The sequence below is a fragment of the Rana temporaria genome, chromosome 9 (genome assembly GCF_905171775.1).
Source record: "Rana temporaria chromosome 9, aRanTem1.1, whole genome shotgun sequence".
NCBI classification, from domain to species: Eukaryota; Metazoa; Chordata; class Amphibia; order Anura; family Ranidae; genus Rana; species Rana temporaria.
In genome coordinates, this window is record NC_053497.1 from 33,678,347 (window position 1) to 33,701,029 (window position 22,683).

General features: G+C 44.3%; 1 protein-coding gene across 4 annotated transcripts in view; it reads left to right on the forward strand.

The window, feature by feature from the left end:
• DPF1 (double PHD fingers 1) overlaps positions 1-22,683 on the forward strand; it is a 203,315-nt gene that overhangs the window by 153,345 nt on the left and 27,287 nt on the right. For 3 of the 4 annotated variants that reach the window (XM_040323123.1, XM_040323124.1, XM_040323126.1), the window contains exons 5-8: positions 267-356; positions 3,325-3,403; positions 10,330-10,461; positions 18,586-18,636. In XM_040323123.1, coding sequence (XP_040179057.1) covers positions 267-356; positions 3,325-3,403; positions 10,330-10,461; positions 18,586-18,636 — 352 coding nt within the window. The remainder of the gene's footprint in view (positions 1-266; positions 357-3,324; positions 3,404-10,329; positions 10,462-18,585; positions 18,637-22,683) is intronic. The other variant, XM_040323125.1, reaches the window with a different exon arrangement.

The following is a 22,683-nucleotide window of genomic DNA, read 5'->3' on the forward strand; positions in this document are numbered from 1 at the left end:
TGTACTGGAGGAACATGAATCCCGAGATAAAAAATTATTAGCACTCAGCAACTAGGTCAGTTGCAACATTTGTATATATGATTGGGTTGCATTTGCAATGCTGGCCTTGTGTGGGTGAAACAGTTTAATCCATACATTCCTTTGCAAATATTTCTCTTTTTACATGTATTATTTGGCCTGACATCCTCTAACTGCAATGTTGCATTATGTGTTGAAAGTTCACTTGTCCTTTAAGAGAAGTTTAATCTGATTTTTCGCGGTTCCAGAAAACACAAGTTGGAGACGTGCCACACGAACTAGAGGCCGATGACCTGGAAGACGATACCCCAAAACGCAAGAACCGAGCCAAAGGAAAGGTAGAGAACTCGGAGATGTGACATTAAAAATGGAAGAGCAGATAGTGAGGGTCGGGACGAGGGTAGAGGGAAAACGGAACTGAAATAAAAGGTAGAATGGGGAAAAGAGGAAATGGAAAAGACATCAGAGGACGCTAATATTCGTAAGAAGCTCTCCTGCTCCTTGTTAAAAAAAGCTTTAATTTTGCTATTTATTTAGCGCACTTAACAGTCGAACAAATGTGCATAATTGTGCTTTATAAATAACAAGCGTTCAAGGAAAAAATATGAAAAGCACTGAAAATCTCCCATTTTCAGCCTGTGCTAGTTGAACAAATATCCTTCATTACAACATAAGTTGATGTGGGATGATGAGCCAAGAGGAAGAAACACAAAAATAAAAGGCAGAGTGGGTGGCAGAGAAATCTAGGAGGGGGGACGCAGTCTTTTAAGGTGGGGGGGGTTTAGTGTTTTCTCAATACTATACCATCATATTAGACGTGCATTGAGAAATGTGTCTTGTGCACAATAAGTGTTATGCACCAAAGGATAGCTAATAGGGTCCATGTAAAGAATTCTTTATTCAACCACTTAAAGGGGTTGTAAAGGTTTGTTTTTTTAGTTTCTAAATAGGTTCCTTAAAGCTAGTGCATTGTTGGTTCACTTACCGTATTTATCGGCGTATACCGCACACTTTTTTCCCCTTAAAATCAGGGGGAAATCGTAGGTGTGCGATATACGCCGATCCCCGTTGTCTAGAGCTCGGCTCCGCCCGCCGCAGCCTAGAGCCAAGCCGCGTGTACTGCGCACTTGGCTAGGCTCGGCCACGCTCGGCTCCGCCCGCCGCAGCCTAGAGCCAAGCCGAGTGTACTGCGCACTCTGCTAGACTCGGCCATGCTCGGCTCCGCCCGCCGCAGCCTAGAGCTGAGCCGAGTGTACTGCGCACTTGGCTAGGCTCCACCCGCAGCCACGCGAGAGGAGCCGAGACAAGCCGAACACACAGGAAATCCAGCTCCTCTCTGCGCCAAATCAAAAAAACAAACACAGCTGCAACCCCGGGCAAGGTGCGGATGGACACGCTGGACGTTGACGGACACCTGGATGGAGGCCGCAGATGGACACCTCCAAAGCCGCAGACGCACACCCACAAGGCTGGACGGACCCCGCGCAAGGAAGCCGCAGACGACACCCACAAGGCTGGACAGACCCCGCGCAAGGCCGCAGACGGACGCCGGACAAGGCCGCCGATGGACGCAGGGCAAAAATGTAAGTTTTCTTTTTTTTCCTTAAACTACCTTTCTAAGCTTGGGGTGCGCGTTATACGCCGGCGCGCGGTATACCCCAATAATTACAGTAACTTTTATTCGATTTTCCTTCTAAATGTTTTTTTTCTTTGTCTGAATTTCTCACTTCCTGTTTCTCCTCAGTAAGCTGTTCTGGCTGACTAACCCCCAGCCAGAACGGCTCGGATGATGGGGGCAAGCTTACTGAGGAGAAACAGGAGGTGAGAAATTCAGACAAAGAAAAATCTAAGGAAAAGGTAAGTGAACCAACAATGCACCAGCTTAAAGGAACCTATTTAGAAAATAACGGCTCCCAAACAAAATTGATGTCCTTTTTTCCCCCACAAATAGAGCTTTCTTTTGGTGGTATTTGATCACCTCTGTGGTTTTTATTTTTTTACGCTATAAACAAAAATAGAGCGACAATTTTGAAAAAAATGCAATAATTTTAACTTTTTGCTATAATAAATATGCCCCAAAAATATATAAAAAAAAGTTTTTTTCCTCAGTTTAGGCCGATACGTATTCTTCTACATATTCTTGGTAAAAAAAACGCAACAAGCTTTCATTGATTAGTTTGCGCAAAAGTTATAGCATCTACAAAATAGGGGACAGTTTTATGGCATTTTTATTAATATTTTTTTTTACTAGTAATGGCGGCGATCAGCGATTTTTATCATGACTGCGACATTATGGCGGACACATGGGACACTTTTGACACCATTTTGGGACCATTGTCATTTATACAGCGATCAGTGCTATAAAAATGTACATGTGACTGGCAGGGAAGGGGTTACCAGTACGGGGCGGGGAAGGGGTTAAATGTGTCCTAGGGAGTGATTCTAACTGTTAGGGGGCGTGGCTTACTGTGACACGTCACTGATCGCTGCTCCCGATGAGAGGGAGCAGACGATCAGTGTTGTGTTACTAGGAAGAACAGGGAAATAACTTGTTTACAAAGGCATCCCTCTGTTCTCCCGTTCCGTGACCCGATCGCGGGACACCGGCGGACATCGAGTCTGCAGGTCCCCGTGGGTACGGTCACAGAGACTTTTGGGTTTAGTACTGCTTGAAGAGGCTTAGTTGCTGTGCCTGCATGTATGACAAGAGCAGCGGTCATGCAGGGAACTCGGTACTGCTGAGCCTGTGTATTACCAGGTTTAGCGACAATGAGCCACACTGTGCCTCCGTGATTGCCACCTGAAGCTGCCAGCTCATTTGGCTTCCTGGACAGAACGGCCCAGCAAAAGATTGATTAATCCAAGGTTTTGGTTGGATAGAAAGGCAGGGAGCTTCTGCTGTGCCATCTCTTTAGATAACCCATAGATGAACTCATTAGTCAGCTGCTTGTTCTTTCACTGTTCAGTCACAGGCTGGGGGAGAGATAAGACCTGTAGTTGTTACTTCAACACAACAGAGAAAAATTAGGTGCCCTGCCTGAAGGGAGGGTGCTGCAGTGTAAGAAGCACCCTGATAGGTGGAGAGAGCAGAGTGACAGAAGGATTAACTCTTCAGTCTGCTGCTTCTTCTTTCAATGCCCAGTCACAGGATGGGGTTGGGACGAGACCTGCAGCAGAGAATAGTCAGGTCTCCTGCCTGAGGGGAGGGTACTGCAGTATAAGAAGGGGATTTGGAAGATGTGTAGAGTGTATGCAGTATTGGAGGAACGTACTAGACTACATCATGTAACATGATTTTTTCCATAGGCCTGTGGAATTGGTGGCTTGAAGAAGAGACAGGATGCTTCCGCCTTAGAAGATAGAGACAAACCTTATGTGTGTGACAGTAAGTGGACCAATTTAGATCGCTTCGGCTCAAATTGACAATCTGTTATCCCACAGTGTTTGAAGGTGCTGGCCGTGTTGAATACTGGCTCGTCAGACACATCGAGAGCTACAACAAAAGGGCGCCCATCTGCACGCTGCCTCGTCATATAGTGAGCTCTTTTTAGTAAACTACACTATGTTACCAAAAGTATTGGGACGCCTGCCTTTACACGCACATGAACTTTAATGGCAACCCAGTCTTAGTCTGTAGGGTTCAATATTGAGTTGGTACACCCTTTGCAGCCACAACAGCTTCAACTCTTCTGGGATGTGCTATAAGGGAAAAACTTCCGCATTACTATGTTCTTATTGTTAAGCAAATATAAACCATCAGCCTCCAGTGAATATAGTGAAAATAAACTCAGAAAACTATGGGGCAGATCCGCAGAGCTAGTACGCCGGCGTATCTACTGATACGCCGGCGTACTTTCAAATTACCCGCGTCGTATCTTTGGTTTGAATCCTCAAACCAAGATACAACGGCATTTGGGTTAGATCCGACAGGTATACGTCCTCGTACGCCTTCGGGATCTAAGATGCAATACTTCGGCGTCCGCTGGGTGGCGTTCACATTGTTTTCCGCGTCGGGTATGCAAATTAGCTATTTCCGTCGATCCACGAACGTACGAGCGGCCGGCGCATTTTTTTACGGCGTCTCTAGTCGGCTTTTTCCGGCGTATAGTTAAAGCTGGTATTTCGGCGCGTATAGTTAGACCTGCCATGTTAAGTATGGCCGTCGTTCCCGCGTTTATTTCAAATCTTTTTTTTTTTTTTTTGCGTAAGTCGTTCGTGAATCAGGATGGACGTAATTCACCTCTAAGTTAAAAAAAAAAATGACGTCGTTGCGACGTCATTTAGCGCAATGCACGGCGGGAAATTTAGAAACGGAGCATGCGCAGTACATTCGGAGCGGGGACGCGCTTCATTTAAATGAAACACGCCCCTTAATCGCCGATTTGAATTAGGCGCCACTACGCCGCCGTAACTTTCGGCACGCAATCTTTCAGGATTTGAAGCAAAGCCGGAAAAGTTACGGCGGCGTAGCGTATCTCTGATACGCTGCGTGGGTGCAGATCTCTGTGGATCTGCATATATATATATATATATAAACAGTTGAACCTCAGATTACGAGCATAATCAGTACCAGGAGTATACTCGTAATCCAAACTCGCATATCAAATCGAGTTTTCCCATTGAAGTCAATGGAAACGAGAATAATTTGTTCCGCATTGACTTTAATGGGATGCAATACCGAATGCGGCCAGAAGTGGGGGGTGCCAGAGAACGCTGAAAAGGCCCGAGGACACTTCAGCTCGTTTCCTGCGCCCCGTACCTCAGGCCAAATGAGGTACTGCAGGCCAAGGTTTGGCTTTTCTCGGCTCCTGCGCCCCCGTACCTCGGGCCAAATGAGGTACTGCATGCCTATTTTCGGCTCTGCTTGGCTTTTCTGCGCCCCCTGTACCTCAGGCCAAATGAGGTACTACAGGACTATTTAGCTTGAATTCTGCTCGTCTTGCGAGTCAACACTCGCAAACCGAGTCAGAATTAAAAAAAAAAAAGTTGCTCGCAAATCAAATGCTCTCAAACCAAGTTACTCTTAAACCGAGGTTCCACTGTACATGTATAGTGACCGTGAATTAGCTGCAACCAATGTAAAAGAAAAAGATGGGAATGGTGCGTTTATTCAATAATGTGTCATAAAGTAATATACTCAAAAAATGAATATGCTGAGTATCCAAACATACAAATGAATACATAAATGTGAATTAAGTCCACCTAAAGCCCAATGGTAGGAGTTAGTTCATACAAAGGCAAAAATCTCATAGGGATAACTTGAGATAAGAAAAAACTGATAAAACATCTATCCAAACATCGACTGTTAAATTTATGAATTGGCCACTCACCTCCAACAATGACCCAAGGGGCAAACAAGGCTCATCAGAGAGTCAGATAAGGAATCCTGCTGGTGGATCTGTAAAGGCATCCAGGTTCCAGGCGAAGACGAAGAGCTACGTCCAAAACTTGGCATCGAAACATCTTGGGTAATTCCATATATAGAGGATCGCTCCAAGGAATGGCACTTCTTGTTTGAATGGCGCTGAAAGGAAACAAAGAACAGCCATAGTGCAATATTGCCAAATGAAAAGTAAATTTATTTAGTCGAAAAAACTGCTTACATCAAGTAAGGATAAAAACCGCAGTAATAAGCAATGGGAGTAGTGACACACAGGCCTCCTCGCTGTACTTCCGTTAAACACCACCGGAACTGACGTTAGAAGGCTCCACCCGAAGCGTTGCGTCACTGGTCACGTGACTTCCTCAGGGCGAGGAATACACATTTATTTGTATGTTTGGATACTCATCATAATCCTTTTTTTTGAGTATATTACTTTATGGCACATTATTGAATAAGCGCCCAATTCCCATCTTTTCCTTTTACAACTCTTCTGGGAAGGATGTCCTCAAGGTTTAGGAGTGTGTCTATGGGAATGTTTGACCATTCTTCCAGAAGCGCATATGTCAAGTCAGGCACTGATGTTGGACGAGAAGGCCTGGCTCGCAGTCTCAGCTCAAATTCATCCCAAAGGTGTTCTTTCTGTTTGAGGTCAGGATGCCAATCAAGTTCATCCACCCCAAACTCACTCATCCATGTCTTTACAGACCTTGCTTTGTGCTCTGGTCCAAATTATTTGGTAGACGGGGGATTATGGTGTGGGGTTGTGTTTCAGGGCTTGGGCTTGGCCCCTTAGTTCCAATGAAGGGAACTCTTAAGGCGTCAGCATATCAAGACATTTTGGACAATTTCATGCTCCCAACTTTGTGGGAACAGTTTGGGGATGACCCCTTCCTGTTCCAACATGACTGCGCACCAGTGCACAAAGCAAGGTCCATAAAGACATGGATGAGCGAGTTTGGGGTGGAAGAACTTGAATTGTCTGCACAGAGTTCTGACCTCAACCCGAAAAGAACACCTTTTGGGATGAATTAGAGCAAAGACTGCGAGCCAGGCCTTTTCTCCAACATCAGTACCTGACCTCACAAATGCGCTTCTGGAAGAATGCTCAAACATCCCCATAGACACTACTAATCCTTGTGGATGGCCTTCCCAGAAGAGTTGAAGCTGTTATTGCTGCAAAGGGGGGCCAACTCCATATTGAACCCTATGGACCAAGACTAGGGTGCCATTAAAGTTCATGTGTGTGTGTGTAAAGGCAGGTGTCCCAATACTTTTGATGACATAGCGTATGTCTTCAGCGTGGTCTCCTATCCATGGTAGAAATCAAAGATTAAGCCCTTAGGCCCCATGTACACTGCTGCTGCTAAACGGACGTTCAGAGGCAGTTGGACACTTTTTTTTCAACTGCCCCTGAACTCATTCAATGTGTACTTATGTGTACATGTACACAGGTTCGTTTAGACCCCTTTCACACTGACACGTTTTTCAGGCGGTTCAGCGCTAAAAATAGCGCTGCTATACCACCTAAAATAATCGTGCCCTGCAGGCTTCAATGTGAAAGCCCGAAGGCATTCACACTGAAGCAGTGCGCTAGCAGGACTGCTCCAAAAGTCCTGCTAGCCGCATCTTTGGAGCGGTATAGGAGCGGGGTGTTTACCGCTCCTTCCCATTGAAACCAATGGGAAACCACGGAAATACCGCCGGCAATGCGCCTCTACAGCGGCGCATTGCCGGCGGTATTAACCCTTTTTCGGCTGCTAGCGGGGGTTAAAACCGCACCGATAGCGGCCGAATATTGCGGTAAATACGACTGTCTAGCGCCGCTATACCGTCACCGCACCTCCACTGCCCCATGTGAAAGGAGCCTAAGGCTGGGTTCACACTACTACACTACTTTCATCCTACTTTGCTCTGCTACATTGGTCCTACATTTATCCTACATTCATGAACAGGATACTACTTTGGTCCGACTTCAATGATATTCAATGGGCCTGAAGTAGGATCAATGTAGGACCAAAAGTAGTACAGGGAGCATTTTCAAAGTCGGACCGACTTGTGTAGGACGCTACAAGACGCTCTCATAGGGAAACATTGAACACAGAGCAAAGTAGGATGAAAGTAGTGTAGTAGTGTGAACCCAGCCTTACTGTCGTTTTTAGGCAGTTGCGTTTATAGGCCTTTTTTTTTTAAGTCAAAAAAATTAGTTCAGACGCCGACGTTTCAGACGCCAAACGCTTTTAAATGCGGTAACCCGCATTTAGCAGCGTTTCGTTTATAGGCGTTTTTTGCCCATTTCAAAAAATAATAATAATATTTTTTTAAACGCTTCTAAGCGCAAGCACGGCAAAACGCTGCTAGTTGTGGCATGTAAATGCAGCAAAAGGGACGTTTTAAACGCGGGTTACTATCTGTCAAGTTAAATCGTTCAGGAGAGGTTGTAAAACGTCCCGTGTACATGGAGCCACACTGGGTGAAACATATTAGTGGGGGTTCTCCAATGGGTAGGAGCCCACGCTGAAGACATTACAGTAAACAGTAAGCAGAAGCCATTGATAGAAATTGGCCTTTATTTATTATTGTATTAGGCTCCATTCACATCTATGCGACAAAACGCCCGACGCCGGCCGCTTCTGCCGCTAGAGGGGAGAATTCCCATTGCTGTCTATGGAGATGGTTCACATCTCATAGACGCCGAACGCCTGTCGCCTGAAAAAAAGTCCCGGACCCTTTTTTTCAGGCGACATTGGTGTTCGCCCATTGACAGCAATGGGAATGCTTTGTCAAAAAAAAAAAAAGTTTCACACTCGCGGCAAAATATGCCGCGTACGCCGTTGTCGCATAGATGTGAATGGAGCCTTAGTCATACACATTTCTAAAAGGCCAGCTATGTAGATCTATTCACTGACAAATAATTGGGTTGTGTGAGTGTCACAGTCAAGTACAGCCTCAATCTCATGGGTTCCTCCAGAGGTTGTACGGGTTCAGTGACAGATTGATCTACCTACAGTGAACAGCAATTTGGTCTTTCCTGACTATTATTATTATTCATTTTAAGTGACACTAAACTAAAAAAAAAATGTTTGTTTATTGTTCACAGCCTCCTACAAATCTCCAATTTCCTGTTTTTTTTTTGCTTTTGTGATGCAACTTCCTGTTAGAGGGTGGCTACGTTCCTTCTCCATGGTTCCATGGGACAGCAGACGGGAAATAACCCTTAATACTTTAAATAATAAATAAAGACAGCAGACCACTGTTGGATGTTAAAGGACGCGGTTGTTTAATATTGGTTTCAAAATATTGTGATAAATACTATCAACAAAATACAAAAATAAATAAGCATTAAAATAAGCATTAAAGCTAGCCTAGCCACTACAGCTCAGGCTGCCAACACAACTACCCAGCTAGAGCACTTGTACCAAACTCTTAAAGTGGTTGTAAACCCACTTTTTTGACTTTTACCTACAGGTAAGCCTATAACAAGACTTACCTGTAGGTAAGGAGAATTATCTCCTAAACCTGCACGGTTTAGGAGATATTCCCCTCGCAATGCGCCGCTGATTGCAGCGGCGCATGCACAGGGGGGATCTACGGCGAAAGGACCGGCAGCCGCCGGACCTTGCCGAATTTAAATCTCCCACGCACACGCGCCGGAGTGACATCATCGCCGCTCCAGCGGCGATACCCGGAAGACACGCCGAGACAAGATGATATCTCGCTCGGCGTGGACCAGGTAAGTGCTACACACCTCGTTCCGAGGTAAGTATTTCATAATGAGCTAATATGCGGTGCATATTAGCTCATTATGACTTTTGCCTTACAGGAGAAAAAAAAATATTTTGATGCGGGTTTACAACCGCTTTAAATAATAATATTTGTTTTTATAAATATATAAATTAAATAAATATGAGACACAAAGCTAGTCCCCCTTTGTTAAATTTTTATTTATTTTTTAAAACAAAGGTAACACTACCACACAAGAAAACAACCGCGACAAAGATATATAATAAAAAAGGGGGGGAGAACACCACAGCTTCTATGTCTTCTGAGGCGAATGAGCGTGGGCTGATGGAACCTGCTTTAAATAGCCCAAAACAGGCTGAAAACCTGCTGGTTCTGACCAGTTTTTTTTTTCACAAGAAAGGTTCTGACCAGTTTGAACTGACCTTTCCCGGGCTTTCTATCCAGACCCCAGGAAAGGTCACCCAAAGGCCAATCCCTCCAATTCCCCCAGAGGAGCCCAAGAAATCCCCAGGGGAGACCTGAAACTGTCCCCCGTCGCTCTCCCATGAGGAAAAGGGGGGCTAGAAACTTCCCCTTTTTTCCTGTCATTGTATGTAGGAAAATAGCTACCCTCCCCTTGCTCACTCCCGACATGTTCTATGAACTATGTACTATGGGACGTGTGGTGACGTGTATAGAGTAGCGCACACAACCACAACCAACATATGGATTATTTTTGCAGAGCCTGTTTCACACGGGCTTCAGCCTGTATAAGAGCAGTGTAACCAGCAAGCTTTGACAAAGCATTTGCAGTGCTTTCAGCAAGCCATTCAACTCCAGTTTGTAAATGTTGAACACAAATCCTAATGGGAGTGCTGATTGCCACTTTAAGCAAGCTGCTAGCAGGCTTTCAACAGACTTCAAGAAGTGCTGAAGCCTGCTAGCAGCTTGCTTAAAGTGGCAAGCTACAGCTGGTGACGTCACAGGTGCATACGCTCTGAAGGAGCAGCAACCCCTCGCCGTTCTTTCAGAGCCCTGTGCCGCGGCAGCGACTCCGCACCTACCGTTTTCTTACGCAACGTTTACTTTACTACCGCTTTAATCTCATTAGTGTGTAGTATCCTTACTAGATCTGATGTATATTTTGTATGAGTTGAAGTGTGTCTCTTTGGTTTAGCAGCATTGAGTAAGCTGTACTTCTTTTCCAGTTTGTGGCAAGAGATACAAGAACCGGCCTGGTCTCAGCTACCATTACACCCACACTCACTTGGCCGAGGAAGAGGGTGAGGAGAATGCAGAGAGATATCTTATCCCTTTCCACAGGAAAAATAACCACAAACGTGAGTAATGTCGCCCCCCTAGACGGAGGAGGTGAGATGCTGTGTGTTAGAGAATCAGTCCTTGTGTCTGGGATCACAAAGAGACCCATAGAAGGGTGATGGCGGAAATAGACTAGGGGGGATGTTTTTATTTCATTTTTTATGTAATTATTTATTTTTCTGAGGATAGACCTATATTTTGGCCAAGCATTATTAAATTGACTTATTACCTTTCCTGGAAGTCTGTTCCAAGCATCCAATAATACTTTTTAACATTAGTCTTGAACTTTCATGCTCCTATGTCCTTCAGTTTAACTTAAAATGCTTCCCACTTGAATCTTATACGTACCGTTTTTGTCTCGTTCACACGTGTGGCTTGAGAGGCAGTAAAACCCTGTGGTTGAACCACGTTGTTACCTCCCTCAAACCACTATCCACCTTAGATGCAATAGCCGGGGGTGTATGCAGTCTTTGGTTGGTGGTTGTTGCAAAGAATCATACCCCCTGTCACTTTTGGCAGATGTAGTGCAGGGATCGAGGGGTTAAAACAGGCAGTAAGAAGACCTCCTTTCTGCTTGTCTAAAGCTCTCTGAAGAGCAATCTGAACAAGGATTGCTCTTTAAAGAGCACCGATAGTGTAAACCAGGGCTCAACAAATCCCAGGCCAGAGGTCGCCAAGGTGAGTAGAAATTGCTTCCTGGCACCACTTGCCGACCGTGTTATGGCTGAAAGACGACGGTTGACAGCACGGTTGTCCAGTTCTTGGAGGGTTAACTCCCAAACCGCAACCCCCCCCCCCCACCACCACCACCACATCACTTACCCTGATAATCAGGGCAATGATTATCAGTGCAGCTGCATTAGTGCTAAACAATGCCCATCGGTTCAGCCTCATCAGTGCCCATCAATGCAAGGTTTATCAGTGCCCATCAGTGCAAGGTTTATCAGTGCAAGCCTCATCAGTGCCCATCAGTGCAAGCCTCATCAGTGCCCATCAATGCAAGCCTCATCAGTGCAAGCCTCATCAGTGCCCATCAGTGCAAGCCTCATCAGTGCCCATCAGTGCAAGCCTCATCAGTGTCCACTAGTGCAGCCGAAAAGTTACTTATTTTCAAAAGTTTATTTTAAAAAAATTAAGAAAAGGGTTTATTTTTTATTTTTTTTTAATTGTATTTTTTTGTTTATTTAGCAAAAAAATTAAAACCCAGTGGTGAATAAATACCGTACCACCAAAAGAAAGCTCTATATGTGTGAAAAAAAAAGAAAAAAATGTCATGTGGGTGCAGTGTTGCATGACCGCGCAATTGTCCTTCAAAGTGTAACAGTGCTAAAAGCTGAAAATGGCCTGGGCAGGAAGGGGGTGAAGGTGCTGGCTCCTTGCCAGAATCCTAATCTGAAATATGAGTCAGTCTGTATCCAATCAGGCAGGCTCTTGATATATAGTAGTTGTTGGTAGATCTAAATGTGTTTAGGACTCTGACTTTTGTTGCTTCAGTGTTCAGACATGACCTTATTTGATAACAAATTCCTATTCCTAGCCTAATCTAAATTCCTAAACCACAGCAAACCAGTCCGAGTCCTTTATATATTGACCCCCCCCCTTTAGAAGGATTCATTAGTAAGTGGAATAATCTTTTGATTATCTTACATAAGTTTTTCAAATTCCACATGTTGGTAGAGTAACTCTTCCTCTATAGTACTTCTTATTCTTGTTTTTCATTGCAGGTAAATAATGGATTCCATGCAGAAGCAATGTGCTGTCATCCGACATCCACAGAAGGCTACAGAATGTTTACCGAGATGACACCATTGACAAGAGTCACCAGTAACAAGACATGGCTCTTATGACTGGTGTCATCTCGGTAAACATTCTGTAGCCTTCTGTGGATGTCTGACAACCTGCACCCCTCCTTCGTCAAGATCTCAATGATAGCACATTGCTTCTGCTTGGAATCCATTATTTACTTGCAATTTAAAACAAGAAGAGTTGCTATAGAGCAGTGGTTCTCAATCTTCTAGTGCCGTGACCCATTGATAACATTTCCCAAGTTGTGGGGACCCCTAACGGTAACATTATTTTCATCGCATGGGTTGTCAGCACCCAAGGCAAGACAAGTAATTTGCGCCCCTAGCCCACAGATATTTAGCGATCCCTGAGTCCTTTTAATGGCAACTATAATCACAGGTAGTGTCACTCACTGTGCCTCCGGCTTCACTGTGTTTCCAACTTCGTGGTGTCTCGTAGCAGTGACACCTATGCTGAAATCAGGAGATAGGGTCTCCTCCAGCCCCTCCCACTTCACATTCCTCACCAGTCAGCTGCGGGTTCCAGGAACAGCCCAGCTGGGTGGCCACAGGCTCCAGGGATAGCAAAATGACTGGGAGAGTGGTGCGGGCTTCAGGAACAGACCAGGATTCGGTGACCCCCTGGCAAATCCTCATTCGACCCCCGAGGGGGTCCCGACCCCCAGGTTGAGAACCACTGCTATAGAGGAAAAGTTACTCTACCAACATATGAAATTTAAATGACCTATATAAGGTAATACAAGGTTATACAAACTAGGAATGTCCCGATACCGATACTAGTATCGGTACCGATACCGAGCATTTTCCTGAGTACTTGTACTCGGGGGGAAATGCTCCGATGCCTCACCCGATACCTGGGCAGGCAGGGGAGTTGCAAGTCTTCTCTCCCCCCGCTCCGTGACTCTCTCCCCCCTCAATCTGTCAGGATGGAGAGCGGAGGTAGGAGCCGCTAAATCCGGCTCCTACCTTTTCAGAATGAACAGAGTCAGTGATCATTGACTCTGTCCATTCATATAACTGAGCATCGTAACCTGTGTTTACGATGCTTCAGTTTATGAATGGAGAGGAGCTTCCCTCCATTCATTTCAGCTGAGGCTGCAGAGAAAAGGACTGGGGAATCTGTGTCCTTAGTCCCTTTCTTTGTCTTAAAGGGGAGATGTCAGAGGTCTGTTAAGACCCCTGATATCTCTCCACAGACCCCCAACAGGGCTGATTAAAAAAAAAATTGCAGTAAATATATATTTTTTTAAAATAAAAGGTAAAAAAAAACACTGACAATCCACTCCCCCCCCCCTAAAAAAAAATCACTGTAAAAAAAAAAAAATACTGCCACTGTCACATGACATAAAAAAAAAAAGTATCGGTATTCGGTATCGGCGAGTACTTGAAAAACAGTATCGGTACTTGTACTCGGTCTCAAAAAAGTGGTATCGGGACAACCCTAATACAAACTTTGGCATTACTTTCAGCACAGCCCTTGTATATAATAATAATTATTATTTTATATTTTTAGATTATAAAGGAAGTCTTTAAATAGAGTAAAAGAGAACATGTTCTCTATCTAAACTCCAACGGAATTTTTCGGCATAAACGCTGTCTTTTTCCATCGGAAATTCCGATCGTGTAGTACTAGGCGGATAGTTGAGGTGTATCTCAAGAACCACAGAGTTGGGTCCACATATATTTGGACACAGGCACAATTTTCATATTTTTGTATGCATATTTCGTATGCCACCAGAAGAAAATGAATTTGAAGAGCAGACCTTCAGCTTTAATTCAAGAGGTTGAACATAACTACCAAGTACAAATTTTAGGAACTGCAAGCATTTTAATACACAGTCCCCCCCATTTGCAGGGGCTCAAATGTAATTGGACAAATTAATATAATCGTAAAAAAAAATGTTAAATTTTAATATTTTGTTGAGAATCCTTTACTGGCAATGACTGCCCGAAGTCTGGAACCCAAAGACTGGGTTTCCTCCTTTCTGATGCTTTGCCAGGATCTAACTGCAGCTGTCTTCAGTTGTTCTTTGTTTGTGGGACTTAGTTTTGCCTTCAGCAAGTGAAATGCATGCTCGATTGGGTTGAGATCAGGTGATTGACTCGGCCATTGCAGAATATTCCACTTATTTTCCTTCAAAAGCTCCTGGGTTGCATTTGCGGTGTGTTTTGGATCATTGTCCATCTGTACTGTGAAGCGCCATCCAATAAACTTTGCTGCATTTGGCTTAATCTGGGCTGAGTGTATAATCTCTAAACACTGCAGAATTCATCCGGCTGCTTCTGTCACATCATCAATAAACACCAATGACCCAGTGCCACTGGAAGCCATGCATGCCCATGCCATCACACCGCCTCCACCATGTTTTAGAGATGATGACGTGTGCTTTGGATCATGAGCTGTTCCAAGCCTTCTCCACACTTTTTTTCTTCCTGTCATTCTGGTACAAAATAATATTAGTTTCATCCTTCCAAAGAATGCTTTTCCAGAACTGGTCTGGCTTTTTTAGATGTTTTTTTGGCAAAGTCTAGTCTGGCTTTTCTATTCTTCAGGCTTATGAATGGTCTGTACCTTGTGGTGAACCCTCTGTATTTGCTCTAGTGAAGTCTTCTTTTGATTGTAGACTTTGACAGTGATACGCCCACCTCCTGGAGAGTGTCCTTCACTTGCTTGGATGTTGTGAATCGGTTTTCCTTTACCATAGAGAAGATCCTGCGATCATCCACCACTGTTGTCTTCCATGGACGTCCAGTCCTTTTTATGTTGCTGAGCTCACCAATGTGTTCTTCTTTCTTCAGAATGTACCAAACTGTTGATTTGGCCACTCCCAATGTTGCTGCCATCTCTATGATGGATTTGTTTAGTTTTTGAAGCCTTACAATGGCCCGTTTCACTTGCATGTACAGCTCCTTTGAATGCATGATGTAGGTTCACATCAATAGATTCCAAATGCAAATACCACACTTGTAAACAACTACAGACCTTTTTACCTGCTTAAACGAAGGAGTTGCCCACACCTGCCCATGAAACAGCTTTTGATTCAATTGTCCAATTACTTTCAGTCCCTTGAAAAAGAGTAGATGGCTATTAAGAGCTGTAATTCCTAAACCCTTCCCCTGATTTGGATGTACATACCCTCTAATTAAACCTGAAAGTGTGCACTTTCAGCCCATATCCATTATATAACTATAGCTTGAATATGTTTTGATAAATACCTGAATAAACCTAAAATTGTGCCTGTGTCCAAATATATATGGACCTAACTGTATATGTAATATAGTTTAGCTTACCAGCCCTTAGATGTGGTGGCTGCATTCATTTTCGTTTTTTTCAGCTTTCTATTGCTTTCATTTCACCTGCTAAGCCTGCCAAAACACATTCCCTATCTTAAGGTGGTAATGCTTACTTACAGTACTGTACTGTATTTATAAAGGAGCATTGTCACCTGGGGGCCAAACGTGTTTCAGGACTACAGAGCGCCTCCCTTCTATCCTCTTGTCCCTAACATTGGTGGGTTGGGGTTTGTTCACTGGGTTGAACAGGGTAGGGTGATCAGAATACTTGAGATAACAATTCAGAGTACACAGGACAGTACATGGTTTCTGGCAGGATCATTGGGTATTTTTTATAATATTTTTTCACTTAAAGTGCATCTATAGCCTCTTTTGTTTTGGATAAAGTGAGTGAGAAGAGGTCTCTATAGAATATTGAGTATTGGGGTTCATTTTACAAGTGATCCTCCCTCAGATCACTTTTTAGAGGTGTTTGACAGATGGTAGGAAATCCATATGTCTCCTCGGCACCTAGTTTAATCCTATATTTGCCCTACAACCACGCCAAAATAGTGGGCATTACAGCCCCATAGAACCGCATTAGTCGTGTTCGCTGGCTGCACCACCCGCCAAAAGAAACATGCTGCTTAGGTTTTGCCGCAAAGTACAGAATTGCAGCTGTGGCATGTGTACAGCCATGAGCGGATATATGTTAGTGTTCAGGTGGGCGGCTATGGGGTGGTAAAACCGTGGCTCAATCACCTGGTTTTAAACCCCCCTCTTCTGGCCGTATGTGTGACCGAAGCCTAGTGCCGCGTACACACGATCATTTTTCAGCATGAAAAAAAAAACGTTTTTCAGCATGTCTAAAAAACAAAGTTTTCCCAACTTCATCATGAAAACGACGTTGCCCACACACCATCGTTTTAAAAAAATTATCTAGCAAAGCGTGGTGACGTACAACACGTACGACGGCACTATAAAGGGGAAGTTCCATTCGTCTTTGGGCTGCTTTAGCTGATTTAGTGTTAGTAAAAGACGATTCGCGCTTTTTTGTCTGTTACAGCGTGATGAATGTGCTTACTCCATTATGAACGGTAGTTTTACCAGAACGAGCGCTCCCGTCTCATAACTTGCTTCTGAGCATGCGCGGGTTTATTTTGTCGTTTTAGCCCACACACGATAATTTTTTTTACAACCCGAAAAAAAACGACCCTGGGCCAGATTCTCAGAAGAGTTACGACGGTGTATCTCAGGAAACACCGTCGTATCTCTGTTTCTGAGCCCGGGTATCTATGCGAGTGATTCCTAGAATAATTTTCGCATAGATACGGCCAAGATCCGACAGGTGTAAGGCACTTACACCGTCGGATCTTAAATGTAATGCGACGCCGGCCGCTAGGTGGCGTTTACGTTCAGGTCTCATTTGACTATGCAAATGAGCCTGATACGCCGATTCCCGAACGAATTTGCGTCGCGTAGCCGTCGCTTACGTCGTTTCCGTAAGCGTAAGGTTACCCCTGCTATATGAGGGGTAACCTTACGCCAGTCCGCCGTATGCCATGTTAAGTATGGCGTCGGGTCCACGGGTATGGCGTTAGGAAACGTTGTTTTCCTAAGTCGTCCGCGAATACGACTTTACGTCAATGACGCTCACGTCGGCGTCATTGACGTTTTCCGTCGAGAACTGGAGCATGCGCACTGGGCTATTTTAAGCCCGGCGCAGTTCGATCGGCACGGGGGCGCGCTTAATTTAAATACAAGCCGCCCCCTTTGAATTACGCGGGGATACGCCGGGCCATTTACACCACGCCGCCGCAAATTACGGAGCAAGTGCTTTGCGAATACGGCACTTGCTCCAGTAAGTTGCGGTGGCGTAGTGTAAATGACTTACACTACGCCGGCGCCGTATCTACGAGAATCTGGCCCATTGTTTAGAACAACGATAAAAAATGCAGCATGTTCAAATTTCTTTTTTTGTCATTTTTCAGAACCTGAAAAATGATGTGAAGCTCACACACAATCATTTTAAATTACGTTTTTGAAAAACAACGTTTTCTTCATGCTGAAAAATGATCGTGTGTACGCGACGTAAGGCTAAATTCACACCAGCGATTATGACCAGTGCGAATAGTAGCGGCAGGAATATTTCGGTAGCTTTTATCGGCTAGGTGAGGCCACCGGCCCCATTCACTATAATGACGGATCGCCAGCAGTCACAGCTATTCGTGGCTGTCTGCACAGCCAGTGATTACCTGCGGTGATTGCTGCTGGGTGCACTTTGTGCTGCTGAGAGCCGCGGCAGGAATCTCCAATTCCTGCGGCTATAATTCGCACTGTCCCGAATCGCCAGTATTTATGCAGCCTTACACACAAGTCATGGCTTCAGGACAGTTGGGATAGAAGGTAGTAAAAAGCAGTTCCTTTCTATACAGGATACTGAGAATGAAGGCAGCATTTCAGTTCTCTATGAGATTTAGAATAAAAAGGGGGAAATATGAAGCCGTTTAGGTTTTTGTAAAATAATGATCATTATTGGAGTTTTAGGAACGCTTTGTATTTGTGAGATGAATGCAATCCTGACTACGGGAACTTTTTTTGGGGTAGCCCGAGATATAATCTTAGCGGATATAATAATGTATATTTGGAGGACAGTTGAATCTTCTACAGAACAGGATGGGTTTTGCCAGTTCTGGCCTGTACAGAAGACTCGGCATTAGAAGCCTAGTTCTCAGTAGAACTCTGTGCATTGGGTAGGCGTCTCTGCTCTCTGTATAAGCATATTGCCTACCATCCCCCATTTCTACGTCTGTTTCTCTAATTGAAACAATAAATCAGGCAGAGATATATTAAATCCATGCTGCATGTTTTGGCGGCCCCTCGGATGCAGACAGTTGCTATGGAAACAGAGGAGTGACAGGGGTAGGTTATCAGTTTGGGTGATGACAACCCCCCCCCCCCACCCCTCCCTTCTCAGCTTCCCTAAAATAATCACACCTCCCACTTAACCCCTTGGTACCCCGCTGTGTAACTACTGCAATTCTGATGTCTTTCTTCCCCCTCTAGACTTCTACAGAGAGCTGAACTGGGTGCCTGAGATGCAGCCTCGACATACAGGTGAGGAGGACACAGGCATACACAGTACCCAAAATATAAGAAAAAAAAACATCCCGACTACTGTGTAGTGCGTGGGTCTGACTGATTCTATATCATTTAAGTGGATTGTTTAAAGGAAATGTCCACCCCCCCCCCTCCTTTTGGACCTTACTGTCTATATCCTTACCTGTTGGTTCTACAACCTTTTCTCCTCAATAAACTCTAGAAGATGATCACCCACCCCGCCACCCCCTCCCTCCCTCCATCCCCAACATATAGACCCTGTCATCTCTTTGGTTGGGTCATAAGAAAATTTTGATCTTCACTTCAGTAATTCTGCTAGGAGAGACCGCAATATCCATCCTGCAAAAACCTACAGCTAACTTCCGGGTTTGGATGAACTTGTGTTCGGACTGAACCCAAACCCAAGCTCATCACTAGTTATTATCAGGTAGATGGAACAGTGATGTCATGAGAATCTCTACCTCAATGTCTCCCCCTACCATATAGTGGCCTGTCATCTCCTCAAATGGGTCATGAGAAGTTTGATCTTCACCCCGGTAGTTCTACCAGGAGAGACGGTGATATCCATCCTGTAAAAACATATATTGTTTTTTTTTACCTTCCGTCAACAACTTTATTTGAGTATTTTCCATCACAATTTATATCTACCTGTTAATAACTTGTGATGGGATTGGGTTTAGTCCAAACCCAAGTTCATCCGAAATCAGTTTGCTGGACTAATGAGCTGCAGGCAGGAGATTCATGGTCCCGTAGTTAATATTACAAATAGGTGGGGATGCTTGTGACATCATTGACTCAATATGGTCAAGCAGGAGATTCCCCACCCTGCAGCTGACAATAGAGTTAGGTCAGTGATGTTCGAGACATTATTGACCTAATATGGCCATATGGTCATACTAGGTCAGTGACATTGACCTACAGTTGTTTTGAGAATGATGCCGCGTACACACGATCATTTTTCAGCATTAAAACGATGTTGCCTACACACCATCGTTTTTAAAAAATGATCTAGCAAAGCGCGGTGACGTACGGCGGCACTATAAAGGGGAAGTTCCATTCGCCTTTGGGCTGCTTTAGCTGATTCCGTGTTAGTAAAAGACGATTTGCGTTTTTTTGTCTGTTACAGCGTGACATTATGAACGGTAGTTTTACCAGAACGAGCACTCCCGTCTCATAATTTGCTTCTGAGCATGCGCGGGTTTTTTACGTCGTTTTAGCCCACACACGATCATTTTTTACAACCCGAAAAACGACATTGTTTAAAACGACGTTAAAAAATGCAGCATGTTCGGAAATTTTTTTTTAGTTTTTCAGAACCTGAAAAATGATGTGAAGCCCACACACGATCATTTTAAATGACGTTTTTGAAAAACTACGTTTTTTTCATGCTGAAGAATGATCGTGTGTACGCGGCATGACACAAATATACATTTTCACAAAGTCTGCTGCTTCAGTGTTTTTAGATCTATTTGTCAGATGTTACTATGGTATACTGAAGTATATTTACAAGCATTTCATAAGTGTCAAAGGCTTTTATTGACAATGACATGAAGTTTATGCAAAGAGTCAACATTTGTAGTGTTGACCCTTCTTTTTCAAGACCTCTGCAATTCGCCCTGGCATGCTGTCAATCAACGTCTGGGCCACATCCTGACTGATGGTGGCCCATTCTTGCATAATCAATGCTTGAAGTTTGTCAGGGTTTGTGGGGGTTTTTTTGTTCACTTGCCTCTTGAGGATTGACCACAAGTTCTCAATGGCATTAAGGTCTGGGGAGTTTCCTGGCCATGGACACAAAATTGTGATGTTTTGTTCCCCAAGCCACTTAGTTATCACTTTTGCCTTATGGCAAGGTGCTTCATCGTGCTGGAAAAGGCATTGTTACTCACCAAATTGTTCTTGGATGGTTGGGGGAAGCTGCTCTCGGAGAATGTTTTTGTACCATTCTTTATTCATGGCTGTGTTCTTAGGCAAAATTGTGAGTGAGCCCACTCCCTTGTCTGAGAAGCAACCCCACACATGAATGGTCTGATGCCTCGACCGGTTTTCCTGGCAGGAAAACTGCCATGAGAGCTTTTGGCCGGGAATCCCGGTTGTGTATATGCTCCATCGCACTTTTCCCGACAGGAAAACCGGCCGGAATCCCAGCGGGAAAAAAGAGAACGTGTTTTTTTTTTTTCCCGCTGGGATTCCCAGCGTTTTTTAAGCTGGCGGTTTTCCTATGGGGAAAACCTGTGGTGGAACATACACACGGCCGGTTTCCCGACCAAAGCTCTCATGGCAGTTTTCCTGTCGGGAAACCCGCCCATGTGTAGGGGGGAAAAAGCTACCGAGCAGGTTCTCGGTTTTCCCAGTGGACTTTTTACCAGACTTTTTACCACCGGGAAAATAGAGTGCATGTACAAGGCATCAGGGTGCTTTACTGTTGGCATGACACTTATGGTAGCTCTCACCTTTTCTTCTCGAGACAGTTTTTTTCTGGATTCCAAAACAATTGGAAAGGGGATTCATCAGAGAAAATTACTTTACCCCAGTCCTCAGCAGTCCAATTCCTATACCTTTTGCAGAATATCAATCTGCCTGATGTTTTTCCTCGAGAGAAGTGTCTTCTTTGCTGCCCTTCTTGACACCAGACCACCCTCCAAAAGTCTTCTTCTCACTGTGCGTGCCGATGTACTCACACCTGACTGCTGCCATTCCTGAGCAAGCTCGGCACTGGTGGTTCCCCGATCCCACAGCTGAATCAACTGTAGGAGACGGTCCTGGCGCTTGCTGGACTTTCTTGGGCGCCCTGGGGCCTTCTTCGCCAATTCAGTAAAAATGATTTTTTATGGAATTAAGTTTAATTTTCATGGCAAAGAGGGACTTTGCAGTTAATTTCAATTCATCTGATCACTCTTCATAACATTCTGGAGTATATGCAAATTGCCATCATAAAAACGGAGGTAGCAGACTTTGTGAAAATTTATATTTGTGTCATTCTCAAAACTTTTGGCCACGGCTGTAGCATGGTCATGTGGCCATATTGAGTCAATGATGTCACAAGCATCCACACCTCTTTGTAATGTTGGCTACAGGACCGGGGAATCTCCTGCTTGCAGCTCATTAGCACAGCAAAGACAGCTAACTTCCAGGTTTGGATGAACTTGGGTTCGGACTGAACCCATTCCCAAACACAAGCTCCTCACTAGTTATTACCAGGTAGATGGGCTGGGATGTCTTGAGAATTCCCAACTCAATTTCTTCCCTACTATATAGTGACCTGTCATCTCCTCAAATGGGTCATGAGAATTTTTTAGTTCTACTAGGAGAGACAGCGATATCCACCCTGCAAAAACATATATTAGCATAGCATACCTTCCATCAACAAATGTATTCAGTATTTTCCACCACAATTTATATCTACTGGTTAATAACTTGTGATGGGCATGGGAATAGTCCGAACCCAAGTTCATCCAAATCCGGAAGTTAGCTGTCATTGCTGGCCTAATGAGCTGTAGACAGGAGATTCATGGTCCCATAGCTAATGTTCCTCATCCTGCAGCTCACATTACATTAGAGTGGTGATGTTCAAGACATCATTGACCTAATATGGCCATGTGGTTATACTAGATCAATGACATTGACCTAGCATGGTCAACTGTGGTATAGAATTGGATATATGGGATTGTACGATATTTTTTATTTTATTTTTTATGGTTGAACTGGATGGTCTTTTTTCAACCTGACTAACTATGTAACTATGTGTCCATATTGAGTCAATGATGTTACAAGCATCCATACCTCTTTGTAATGTGAACTACAGGACCAGTAATCTCTTGCCTTCAACTCATTATCCCAGCATTGACTGCTAAGTTCTGGGTTTGGGCGAACTTGGGTTTGGACTGAACCCAAGCCAATCGCTAGTTATTACCAGGTAGATATAAATTGTGGTGGAAGAGGCTGAGCAAAGTTGGTGATGGAAGGTATAAATACTAGGGCAATGATGTCATGGGAATCCCCACCTCAATTTCCCCTCTACCAAATAGTGACCTGTCATCTCCT